This window comes from Triturus cristatus, chromosome 3_1, assembly GCF_964204655.1.
Source record: "Triturus cristatus chromosome 3_1, aTriCri1.1, whole genome shotgun sequence".
Classification (NCBI taxonomy): domain Eukaryota; kingdom Metazoa; phylum Chordata; class Amphibia; order Caudata; family Salamandridae; genus Triturus; species Triturus cristatus.
The window spans coordinates 608,068,162-608,081,402 of record NC_140583.1 but is presented as its reverse complement, the minus strand read 5'-3'; the positions used below and the strand labels follow the sequence as shown (position 1 = coordinate 608,081,402).

General features: G+C 45.3%; 1 protein-coding gene across 2 annotated transcripts in view; it reads left to right on the top strand.

Annotated features, from left to right (window-relative positions):
• ADAMTS17 (ADAM metallopeptidase with thrombospondin type 1 motif 17) overlaps positions 1-13,241 on the top strand; it is a 957,220-nt gene that overhangs the window by 926,989 nt on the left and 16,990 nt on the right. For both annotated transcript variants that reach the window (XM_085644533.1, XM_085644532.1), the window contains one exon: positions 12,700-12,877. In XM_085644533.1, coding sequence (XP_085500659.1) covers positions 12,700-12,877 — 178 coding nt within the window. The remainder of the gene's footprint in view (positions 1-12,699; positions 12,878-13,241) is intronic.

Here is a 13,241-nt window from a genome sequence, read left to right as displayed (position 1 = left end):
GTGCTAATAAGCCCCTTTCTATTCACCGGCTCCACTATTATTGCACCACCCATCAATCTTGATCACACAGGAGCCTAAAGCGCTTGCCCAACTGGGCAAGTTGAGTATATGGTCGATGAGGGACCTTTACCGAGAGGAAACATTTCTGGAATTCACAGACTTTGTGGGTGCGCATAACACAACCCCACTTCTGCAATTCACATACCATCGGCTGCGACTGGCGCTAAAGACACTGTTCCCTTTCTTCCCACAAGTACCATAACCACTGGGGTGTTGGCGAAACGCCTGAGCAGCCTAACACCACTCTGGACCACTGGAACGCAGCCTTAGAACAGCCAATCGCACTTGATGACTGGGCGTTTTGCTACGACTCAATGAGCACACCCACTTCAAACTGCAATCTAAGTATATTTCACTTCAAATACTTACAGCAGATGTATTACTCTCCTCTACAGTTACACAGATTTGGCTTACGAGAGGATGCAAGTTGTTGACGCTGTCGGAATCCTTGGGTGGGGTTTGTGCACTTGGCTTGGGAATGCACCTCGGTCATTTCGTAGTGAAGGGAGGTGACAAAAGCCCTCTCAGATATGGTGATAGAGCAGGTGAGATGCACCCCTGCGGTTTGTCTCCTGAGCCTCGTGAAATCCATCCAGGCATTGAACCATACATATGTGACTGTAGCATTGCTGCTTGCAAAACGAAGAGTGTCAATGTGCTGGGGTGAGAGGAGGGTCTCACAAGTTGTTGCTTGGAAAACGGATGTGGCACACTGTAAAGCGCAGTTTGAATCCTTTGCAGAGGGGCTGCCTTGTGCATCGTGACCTAAGGACTTCTGGGCCCCTTTTGTGTCCTATCTCCTAACACCAGATGTTGTAGATAAGAAGGCAATTGATGATGCTGCAAGACTGCTGGAACTGGGGGCTATGTAGGCCACTGATGGGGTAATCTGGTTCTTTACTTGCTGATGTAAGACAATGCTGGTATCTCTGTTCTGTTGGGGGTTTACTTTCTTGTAGTTTCTGTAACTGTCTCAACAACATATATAATAAAACAATTTTATTTAAAGTATTAATTTGTGATAATTCGTCCTGTATTGCCCCAGTAAGAGTTGAGTGCCATCGTGAATATGTCTAGGTCTTGAAAATGCTTTACAACCTTCATTTTGCGCACCATGCCCACCATGGGTTGACATAGTCCAGCAAGATGTGCTAAGTGCTTCCATGATGGTATCATTCCAGCCTTAGGGATAATCAAGGACAGAAGCATCGAGAAGTCCCACTTTGCGGGTTTCCTGCAGACCTCGTTAGCGAGAGGAAAAGCAAACACACCTATCGAGGCATCGGGATGCTATTGCCTAAAGGTAAAAGGGCAATTAAGTCTGAGGACCGGTTGCATCAGAGACACCTGTGTGTGGCGGCCAATCCGGGATCTCAAACGCCCAGGAGGAGCCTGCGACTGCGGCCAGGATTGAACAGTATTAGCCGTAGATCGCCTCGCCTGATGCTAAACTTATCTCAAAGAGCATTTGTACTCGCACAGGGATCACAAGAAAGAGTACCTGGCGGTGCAGGACCGTATCCTCTCCTTCAGCAACAAGCTCCCTATTCGATGTAAAGGTAGATAAATGTCCACTAGCTCTGTGTGTTCTTTATCCAGCACATTGAAGCAGGCCTTTTTAGGTCTCGCCTGACCCAGCGCATGCGCTGGTCTGGCGAGACTTATTGAGAGGGCTCCAAAAAGTGCTACCAGGCCAGCCTAGAGCTACAGTGCATGTGCGCGGGCGCGCGCGCCGCGTTTTCCCGCGATTACTTTCACTTTCGGCCGCACGGCCGCTTTGATGTTTGATCGTGATCGCGATCACTTTCACTTTCGCGGCCGCTTTGCATAGCCAATAGGTCTCGCTTTTGGGACCTTATAAGTATTTAGTTACGCAACTGTTGCATGGCTAAACACTTATAAGGTCCCAAAGGCGGGACCTATTGGCTATGCCAATGCGTGTTTATTCAGCAGCGTAGGAGCTATGATTTCAAAACTAACAGCAGTGCCAAGCAGAATGAATCCTTTTGCAGAGGCGATAAAATGGTTTGTGAACTATTAGGGCTCCCTAGCCCAAGCTCAAGTTGTGCCTCCGATCATAATAAACGGAAACTCCTCAGCCTCCCCCTCAACCCCAACCCCACCACCCTCAAGGTTTAATAGAGACAAAAAATCACCAAGAAGGGCTCATGTGAACTCAATTTACTTTGTTTTGGCTTCTATTTTGGAACTATTATCTAGGTGGCGTTTATCCATCATGAAAAGTGATTTATAGCTAATAGTTTGCGGCTACTACAACAAGAAAGTTAGAGCTTCTATCCCTTACCTCTCTGGTTTACAACAAAAAGCACCACCTCTGACCTAAGAGTCGTCCTACAGGACAATATGGGGCTCTCATTGCTGATAAACGTCATTGTAAAACCTGCTGCTTCAGCAGAGGGCGGTGTGCTCCTGTTGCTCTCACTTACTCCATCTACAGGCTATTTCTTAGCTCATGTCTTTTACGTACTCTCTCTCTTTCTGATTGTCTTGGTCAAAATGTTTTATGGATGCTTTCACCGAGAGACTCCATGAGTTCTGGATTCTGAATCAGGTTATTCATTGCTTTGACGTTACAGTGGAAAAATAAATGTCGTTTTTAGGTCGAGCCTAGCACAGGGCGCATGCGCTGCTCTATGGGAGAACTCCAAACTTCCCCGAGACTTCCCTGTATCGGTCTAGCAACTCCCACACATTCCATTGGCCTTTGCATGTGGCTTTCAATAATGAAAGCACGCAATTAGCTAAAGACGGGTACATGTCCCGCCTTTTCTCTAAATGTTCACTCCCATGGCATTTGGGTCTCGGGAGTGAGCAGCGGCGTGCAGGGTGACAGCTGCATTCCTCCCTTGTTGTTGTGGATCATGTTACTAATTAACACAGTGCGGTCGCTTTCACTGCCGCGCTTGTTATTATTCCAACCGATCCTCTTTTTACCGAGCGCCGCTGTTTTCTCCCTCGCTCTACGCTAGATAGGGGTAAATACTATACACTCTCCCGTACTCCTGGAATATCCTGGCACGTGCTCGTTTTACCTCGCTTTATTCACAATCCCCTTTCCATTTTCGGAAAGTGATATTTAAGCCCACAAAATGAACTCTCGGGCTAACCTTCGCTAGTAAAAAAATGTGAGGCATTGTTCACTGTAATTAAATATAATATAAATAAATATTTTTTCTCATTTTGAGTTCAGCGTACTTTGGTGGCCAAAAACGGGTAGGGTTTTTCAGATCTGAAAAATATGAATTCGCAAATTGATGACGTTGCAGGAGGTGAAATCATTCGACCTTTTTACCCGGTAGCGACGTCACAGAAATTGATATCCTTTACCTTGAAGTACATCAGATCGCGTCTTGATCGAGACGGGTGGAAGAGTCCCCGCTGACTATCAGAGCTGTGGGCGCGCAGAAGGATTCTTGAGTGGTTCAAATTTAAAATGTAGGTGGTTGTGATAAAGTGTCTACGGTTCCAAGCTGCAGCATTACTGGTATCATTCTAATAAAATATGCCCCAATGTAGTGACGATGCGAGAACACCAGGTAGGTTTAACAGGTGTTTATTCATATAAATGCTGACCCACAAGCAGAGCAGCCATCAGGAACATCAAGGAGATGCCAACTGACTATGTTGGAATCCCTGGCACAGAACTCCCACACAGTGAGACTCTAGGCCAGGCAGATTCCATAAACAAGCGCAAGATACTACATTGGTCTTCCCGAAAAATAAAGTAAATACAAACTAGAAAAAGGCTGAGCAAAGAACCAAAACAGAAGAAGGAAAAGATGGACGAAGAAATAAGGAAAGAAGAATGAGAGCGGCCCAGAAGAAAGAGGAGAGAAAAAGATAAAAGATAAAATGAATACAGAGCAAAAACTACTAAGCAAAAACAACATATCTATTCTCTATAACGAAAAGGAACATTCCTAACTCGAGCACTGCGCCTCAAGGTAGGCTGGCCCGCACAATCTGAATGTGAAACATCACTTCTACTGTTGTCACCACCACCAACACCCATCCCAATGGAATGGTCTTTTGCAAGCAAGCATTTGTTCCACCACTGTCCATTCACAAGCTTTACAGAATACCCTCTCACATCCACAACCTTTACTGGTGAACTGAACTTGGAAAAACCCTCCTCACATGGACAGTCTTCTTCACACGGACCCAATCGCCCAAACATATCTCAATACCTTTGACCTTCTTTGTGGAGTCAAAGTAAGTTTTCTGCTTACTTTGAGTCAGCTCTACACGACTCCTGACACTAGCATCCGACCATAGTTTACCTTTGATCCACTTGCTCATCCAACTATGGCAGAAAGCAGTGGTCGCTCTCCGACCACGCAATAGCTCGAAAGGTGAAACGCCAGTTGTGGAATGTGGGGTGGTGCGATAAAACCAGAGCATACTTCTTACAGAATTGGACACAATACATTTATTAGCAAGAGCCCACTGTATGCACTCCCCAAGCACTCTGTTCATACGTTCGACTAGACCATTGGTATGGGGGTGGTACAACTAACTCTTGAGGTGCTTTACACCACAGGTGTGCAGAAAATCCTCTACCTCAGCGGCAATAAACTGTGTGCCGTTGTCCGTTACTAAGAATTCAGGGAAACCTTCCTTCAGAAAAATCTCATTAAGAAACTCCACCACAGATTTTGAAGACACTTCCCTCACAAACTTAACCTCGGGCCACTTTGAATAGTAGTCCATGAGGACCAAGGCAAACCTAGAAGAAGTGTCAAGGGCATGAAAAGGACCTACAATGTCAAGCCCAAGTTTCACCCATGGTGCAGACGGCAACTCAATGGGAGAAAGAGGAGGGGTATGCAACTTGGCAGCTTTGTCACAGCTGGCACAGATTACACCTCACCTCACAATTTCATCAACATCTCTGTCCATGGGAAGCCACCAGAAGGAGAGACGCACTCTTTTCTTTGTCATAGTGGCACCTAAATGTCCTTCATGGGCATGTTTTCACAAGTGCAGTTCTCAAAGAAAGAGGAGGTACAAGTTTGTCCCCTCTGAGCAACAACCCATCTTCAATGGTGAGTTCGTCAGCAACCTGGAGGAAAGTTTTGAACTAAAAATGTTGATTCCTCTCTTTAGTCCATCCCTTCTCCACATACGTCATAACCTGAGTTGTGGAAGGATCAATATGGAGTGCCTGATGCCAATCATTTTCTGAAACAGCACATACTTGAGGGAGATCCACAGCTGCTACAATAAACTCTTCCTTGTCCTCCTCCCCTGTGTATAATTCTCTTTCAACAGTGTCAGAGGAACGGGAAAGGAATTCTGCGCACCCATTTTTGTTGCCAGGTATATATTCAGCACAAAAGTCAAATTGAAGTAATTTAGAGGACAGGCGTGCAATCCTTGGTGTAAAACTCCTAACATTCTTCCCACTAAGGATAAAGACCAGGAAAAAAATACCCCAAATGAAGTTTCTAAACTTCATTACAGCCCACCAGCACGCCAACAACTCCTTTTCAATAACAGAGTACTTACTTTCGGATGGAGATAATACCCTGGAGGCAAACCCAATGGTTCTAACATTCCCCTCCTTCTTCTGAGATAGAACAGCACCCAAACCAACATTGCTGGCGTCAACTGTAATGGTGTATGTAAGGGATGGATCATAATGTTTAAGTATGTTCGGTGAAGTAAGTTGTTGTTTGACCCATTCGAAAACACTCCGGCATTCATCACTCCACTCAAACGCAACCAACACCTTTCATCAGCATTCTTGACAACGGTCTTAGCCGGCTTGCAAAATCTGGAATAAAACGCAAATAGAATTCGCAAGAAAAGACTTGAGACCCGCTTTGTCAGAATGTTGACTTGACAATGGAGTCAACTAAACTGGTCTTAGGAAGGATACCATTTTCATTGACAATATGTCCTAAGTATTCAACCTCCTTGGTCCTAAACACCCATTTGTCCCTACGCAACACGACACCATTTGCCTGGAACCTAAACAGAACCTCCTTAAGAACAGTGTCATGGGTAACACTATCAGGTGCAAAAACAAGGACATCATCATGGAAAACGGCTATTCCCTCAATACCCTTCAGCATAACAGACATGAGTCGCTGAAATACAGAAGCTGCTGAAGAGAGTCCAAATGGAATTCGGACATATTGGAATGTTCCAAAAGGGGAAACGAATGCAGTTAGGTGTCTTGATTCAGGGGCTAATTCTACCTGATGGTAAGCAGAAGCGAGGTCCAGCTTCATGAAAATCTTTGCATCTTTCAACCCTGTCAACAGTTCATTTATATTTGGAAGGGGGTGAGAATCTACCCAGATTTTCTTGTTAAGACAGTGAAGGTCAACACAGACCCTAAGTTCACCATTCTGCTTGCGAGCAACTACCAGTGGGGACAACCATAGAGAGGACTCCACTGGTTCGATGATCCCCTTGGCACATAAGGAGTCCAGCTCTTTTGCTAGATCTTGCCTGACACTGAAAGGGACATTTCTAAGTTTGTGTTTGACAGGCTTGGCACTGTCCTTCACAACAGTCCTGTGTTGGAAATCCTTGATCTTACCTAGTTCCCCAGAAAAGACATGTGGAAACTTTTTGATAAGACTTTCAAGATCAAGATCATCCCTCACAGCAAGGACCTGTTCTGTAGTGCCAGGTCTGAGTACCATCCCAAACAGACCTTGGTGAAACCACCCCAAGATGTTCAACCCTTTGTGAACTACATACAGTTTTCCCGCTATCCTTCTCCCTTTGAATTCCAAAATGTCCTCAATGTACCCTGACAAGTTTATTTCTCGACCTTCATAGGAGACAGCTTTTCGATCAGGAGTAAGTCATGGTCTTCCTGGCCATGTCGCATTGCATAGCTCTAAAGTAATCATAGAGATGCGAGCCCTAGAGTCCACTAGTAATTTCAGAATACGTTCCCCAACTAAAATTTCAACATAAGGATCTTTGCACATTTCGGGATTACCAACAATGACCCCATCATCATGTACATCAAGGACCATCTCACTGAGATCTCTTGCGACCGATTCATCATCATCACCAGGCATTCCCCCATCGACAGTGGAAGGACGGAAGTTTGATCTTCCTTTGCTGGATTGACAGACCTTCGCAAAATGACCAGTCTTGTTACAAATATTGCAGGTCAAAAATCTAGCAGGACACATTGCCTTTCATGTGATTCTTGTATCCGCATTTATGGCAGATATTACTTTGAGAAAAGAAAGCATTCTGCTTTTCCCAAAAATGTGCACGCTGTTTGTCAAGGGGCTTGCTGCCTTTGTCTTCACTGTCTTTCACTTTGACTGCTGAGACTGCTTTATTGCCCTTGTTCTCCAATTCTTTGGCAGACAAGACTGAAGTTTCGATGCTTTTCGCCACCCTGATAGTTTCTTCCAAACTAGGATTCCCCATAGAGAGAAGCTTTTGTTTAATTGCCTTATCAGCACAGTGGCAAATAAATTGATCTCACACCAGTTGGCCGGCAAAGTTCTCAAACTGGCATTCTGCCACAAGTCTCTTCAGAGCAATGATATAGGTGTCGACATCTTCCCCCATGTTTTGTGTGCACACATTTTTTTTATGACGCAGTACAACAATGCTAGGCTGAACGTCAAATCTTGTTTTAAGTCTCTTAATTGTATCTTGATACTCATCAAGAATTTCCTCACCAACAATGACTGGCGATGGAAAGTGTTTCAGGATAGCCATCCCCTCAAATCCTAAAGAGTGCAAAAGTAGATACTTTCTCTGAACCTGTTAGCACCCATGGCACCTAAATAAGTTTCAAACCGATCAAACCATTGTTTCCAATTGATGGGTGGATCACCTGACGTTTCGAGGAAAGGTGGAGGAGGACTGACTGCTTGCATGTTGAAAAATCAAACTAGCATCAAAATAGAGTCTGAAAGATGAAGACGTTTGTAATTTTAGGTGAATCAGATGACACACTGCGAACTTTTAATTTAAATAAAAATCCGAAAGTATATTTCGTTCTGCTGACAAGAGACACGTATAATCCACTGCACAGGATACATGCGTTGGATGTTTGACACTGTGCACTATTCCTGATCTTGTACCACATACAAAGAACTTGTTTCAAAGTCTGAGCACATGTGAGGCAAAATGTTTTTGAATGGCAAAAAAAAATCAATAATACCTGCAGTCCTCAGTCCTCTTCGTCTGCCGCTCCCTTTATTGAATTGTAACGCATAATCAGATAATAAGGAATCCCTTGAGCGAAGACTGCTCAGCGAACTACAATAGCCCACTGTGACATCATAACGCACTGTGACGCTCTGACTCGGAAGTGCCTTCTTGCGTTTCACTATTGGAACGCAACCGTGCTGACGTGCAAACGTGTACAACACATATGGCGTAACTCCTTGCTGGAACGCACGTCACTGAATTTGCGTTCCACCAGTCACTGACCTGATTCCTGTGCTGATCCGCTTACGATTACTTTCCGTCAAAATTTGAAGTCGGGAAGTTTGAAAAACGGCGTGGATCTGCATGCGATTACCAGAATCTGGATCTTGGGAGCGACGATCAAATACTCTCCCTTACGACGTCCGTCCGCTCCAGGTCGTGGATTCGACTGTGTGGCCCAGCGCTCGTCGCCAAAAGAGATGTAGTGACGAAGCGAGAACACCAGGTAGGTTTAACAGGTGTTTATTCATATAAATGCTGAGCCACAAGCAGAGCAGCCATCAGAAATATCAAGGAGACACCAACTGACTATTTTGGAATCCCTGGCACAGAACTCCCACACAGTGAGATTCTAGGCCAGGCAGATTCCATAAACAAGCACAAGATACTACACCCCAAATATCACATGCTAAAATAAACCCCAAAAATCCGCTGCTGCAACATTTTCAAAACGATAAGCAAAATACTTAATTAAATGCACCTTGGTCTTTGAGTAAACGGATACTTATGGAAACGGTAAAACCTTCATCGCGCCTTCTTCCTGTAATGGAGGGGGGAGGGTGGGCGGAGAAGAGAGTTGGGTACTGTAGTGGTAAAACAATTTGAGAAACATTATTTTATAAATTGTTTAGCAGGCCGAAAAACCTTCCCGAGGTCAACCTGAATGTCGCCAGGGTCTTACTTCGCTGCAGGTGAAGGAGCGGGAAGAGGGCAGCAGCAGAGGGGGTTCGCAGCCTTGTCCTCTCTTGCACTGAAAACACCCCTTTGTCCGTGCAATGTTGCAAAATTGCTCAATGATGGCCACGTTGGAGAAACACAGTGATACAGAACATCTAAAACATGACATGCCTTTAGGAATTCGAGCCGTGTGATCTGAGGCTATATTTATGGGATTTGCATGGTCTTCAAGCTGCCTTCCAGGTGGAAACAGGACGTCTCGTCTCCTCGGCTGCTCTGCAGGGGGAAGTGCCCGCTTTCTGTCACAGTAAAGATGGTCCTGTCTGCTGCAGGATGCCCAGGGGCTCACTACACAGCACAAGTGCATCGGACTGATTCTTCGGCCTGGCGCCAGTGAGTCACACACATCTCACTGGTCAGACAGCGCTAGACGTCTCCCCAGTCACAGACTCATCGGTCACATGTAGCAACCACCGGTTTGCTGTAAGGGCTGCTTTCAGTTCCAGGAAGCCTCCTTCAGTGTCCAAAGAAATTGCTTTAATTTTACGCCACTGTCCTCCACTTGCTTTTACTGCAACCATCCCAGCCTTCAAAAGCCCCAGGAACACAGGGCTAATTCGGTAGCCAGCCAGTAGGACTGCCGTCAAATTGGTAGCCAGCTTGATTGGCAACTATGGTTCAGATGTCGAGCACCCACCTTTCAAGGATGTGGTCTTATGTCCAAATCGTTACCTGTGGAATCTGCATTCCTGGGCCCGAATTAAACATTGGGGCCATTGTCTTGATTTCTACCTCTACGCACCCCCTTTACTCGGTGCGCCCGGCACAGACAGGACAATGTTCACAGTTTCACAAGTAATTAGCTGTCCTTGGCACAGGTGCACACTTTCAATGCTTGCATGTATGCTGGGAGTGCATTAGTGAGGTTAACACATTTATATGGCCCTTCCCGTCATAGACTGGTTTCTGTAACCCTGCCTCCGCCAGGTATCACACCCCACTGGTCCATGGTAGCATCTCACCCAGAGGATGCTCCTGCTAATGTCCTCAGTAAAATCTGTTGCTGTTCCTAAAAGTATCTGCAAAGAGTATGTCCTAAAAGTATCTGCAAAGGGTATGTCCTTTAAGATGTAAGGGGTGTGTTTGGCCATCTAAAGGTCAGTGTGAACGGTGTGAGCTACGTTTGACTCACCCGAAATCCACAGGCTGTCTCACACAATCCTCACGGGGGTGTCAAGTGCGATTGCTCTCTTGTAAGATCCCAAAGGCGTGACCTATTGGCTATGCCAATGCTTGTTCCACTTCTGTTGAGTGACCAAGGCAAGCACTCGATTCCCCGTGTTCCGCCACCTCAAATGGATCTCCAAAGGCTTCAGTGGATTGGCAGAGAGTGTCCGGTCTAATGCCCCTTCAGCCGACACTCTCAGGAATCCGCTGACCTTTGTTAGGCTGCGGAATTTCAGGCCCTTCGGAGAAGAGTGGAGAGAAGGCGCAAAGGAGCGCTTGGCAAAAAGCGGCAGCCTTGTGGCGCGTGAATAGGCAAAAATAGTTTACTGCTGAACAGTGTCATCTTTAGAACTTTGGGGACCCTATGGCAAGACATATTTGGTGGCCCCTGCGTGGGAAAAAATTGAATTTTTTAACCCATTTACTGCTAATTCAAGGGCGCATGATGCCAAACAAATTGCATTATTTGTTAAAAGAGAGTCACACTAAAACACTCTAAATATGTCTTGCTCGGGACACAGGGTTCGAGAGACAGAATAAGAGGTAAGCAGAGGGAGAGAGGTTTAGATGTAGAAATAGAATAGACAGAGGACATAGAGAGAACATTGATTTCCAACCAGGGGCCCCTTAGAAGGTCCGGGCCCTGGCCAATCAGTGCTGAGTGTTTGCCATTGGACATGCATGCTTCAAATATGGTGTGATTGTGTGAAGCTAAACTCGATTCAGCATTATGTGCTAGCAAAGGTGTGTGAGTGGGGCATTGCGTAAATGTACTCAAGGCACACCCTGGAGTACAAAATCTCGACTCGTAGACATCCTTGCAAGGGTCAATTTCCGAACTTGTATACTTATTTTCAGAAATTAAATGTATGACACTTGGATGGAAGTATCATACATTTTCATTTTACTCATTGTTTGCACTTGGTTTAACCTGTTACTTTGATTCAACACAAAGGCAAGTTGTGTTACTTTGCATTACTTTAATTGGTGACGACATGCATTGAGTTTGGGGGGATGTCTACACCACCTTTGCATGATTTATGCTATATAATGCAGTGGCATTTAGCTGTGTCTAGTCCCCAGCCCTCAGTGAGCACAACCTGTTCCATGCCCAGTGGCCTCTCCACACAGGGGTGGCCTTGTGCCAAATCCTTTACTCATTCCCCTTCCCAGCTGTGAAAAATTAATAAAGGACATGACCATGACCTTCCCCAAGCCCGGTGCCAGATCCACCGCAAAGCAATCCCCACTTGGTAAAGTACTTAGGAACTTAAGGTGGCACTTTTTTGTGTTCCTACATTCCAGGAGAGCCATATGGGAATTTCAATGGGAAATTCAACATTGTGCATTAGGTCACCATTACTAGTTATGCATGGAGCGCATTTTTTTTCTTCATTCAGTATATAAATTGGGATGGCAAAATGTATTGTAATTTATTGAGGTGAAAACTGGCATAGCAATGTGCGCTTTTCTCTGGTGATTGGGGAAATCGTACAGTGTTCGAGCAGCATCCCTGGCATATGGAACAGCCCTGGCGTGCTTAAGCACCACCCCTACTAGACTGGCACATTAACCAAGTGTATTTGAGCATTAACAATAACAGGATGGCACATTGTGTATATATTGACATATAAAAGCAACGATCTTGACACGCTCATGTCACCGGACACATGACTTTTGATTGGTAGTCTACTTGCTGGCACATTAATATGCTTGTTGTTTCCTCTGGCATTCATTTACTGTCTGTTTGCCCCGTGAGGCCTGCTTTTTCTCCTGGAGCATCCAGTGTTTCCATTGAGAACACCATTTTCTGATAGCAACATACTGGATTTGCTGCTGCAGACAACTAATATCAGTTAATCAATCAGGGTTATTAAAATATTTCAGCTTCACCATTGCAGCAATTAAATAGTGTATAGTTTATTTTTATATCAGTGTTAAACAAACTTAAAATGTGTAATTATCAGGAACACACAGTGCAGCGGTCAGTAGGCAGAGCTTACAATTATTAAGGATCCATTAATGAAGTTAGCATGTTGTCACTTTCCATGACGTACCTATGCGTGATGTTTCTTGCTGTGACTTCAGCTGGTCCAATGGTCGGCCCTTAATTTTGCTGCCTACTTATCCCTCTAACTGGAAAACGTAGAAGGTTGCAACCCCCAGGACAACCGTGCAAGACAGTGTGTACCATTGAAGTGTAGAAAGGCTATCCTTTAAGTTGGGCTGACGTAGAGGTGGACCCCATGCCGTGGCAATCCCTAACTCATGATCTGCATTACCTCCTTCTAGTGCTCCTCAACGTGCGGAAAGGGCCTGCAGTCCAGAGTGGTCCAGTGCATGCACCAAGTGACCGGGCGCCATGGAAACGAGTGCCCAGCATTGTCAAAGCCTGTGGCTTACAGGCAGTGTCACCAGGAGGCCTGTAACGAGAGGATAAATGCTAACACCATTACTTCACCGAGACTTGGTGAGTGTGGCTGCTAAAGCCCTATTTTTGCTTTATATGCGACACTGTGTTCACACAACTTTGACAATATACGCCCTTCCATTAGCCTGTTGTAATTCTTAATGTTATGTTATGCTATGTGTATTTGTTAAGGGCACTAGACTCCACGAGGGTATCCTGGCTCTGAGCAGGTGTGTTTGTCAAGCCAATTGTAGGTTGGTTAACTGAAAAAACTGTTTTTCATCTTCTTATGGAATTCAAGACGAGAGGAGCTGGCTCTGATATGGAATGGGTGGTTGTTCCACTCTTTAGGAGTGATGTTTGAGAATTCCAGTCCTCCTGCTCTGGTTCTGTGTGTGCATGGGATGTGTGCAAGTAGCAGTGT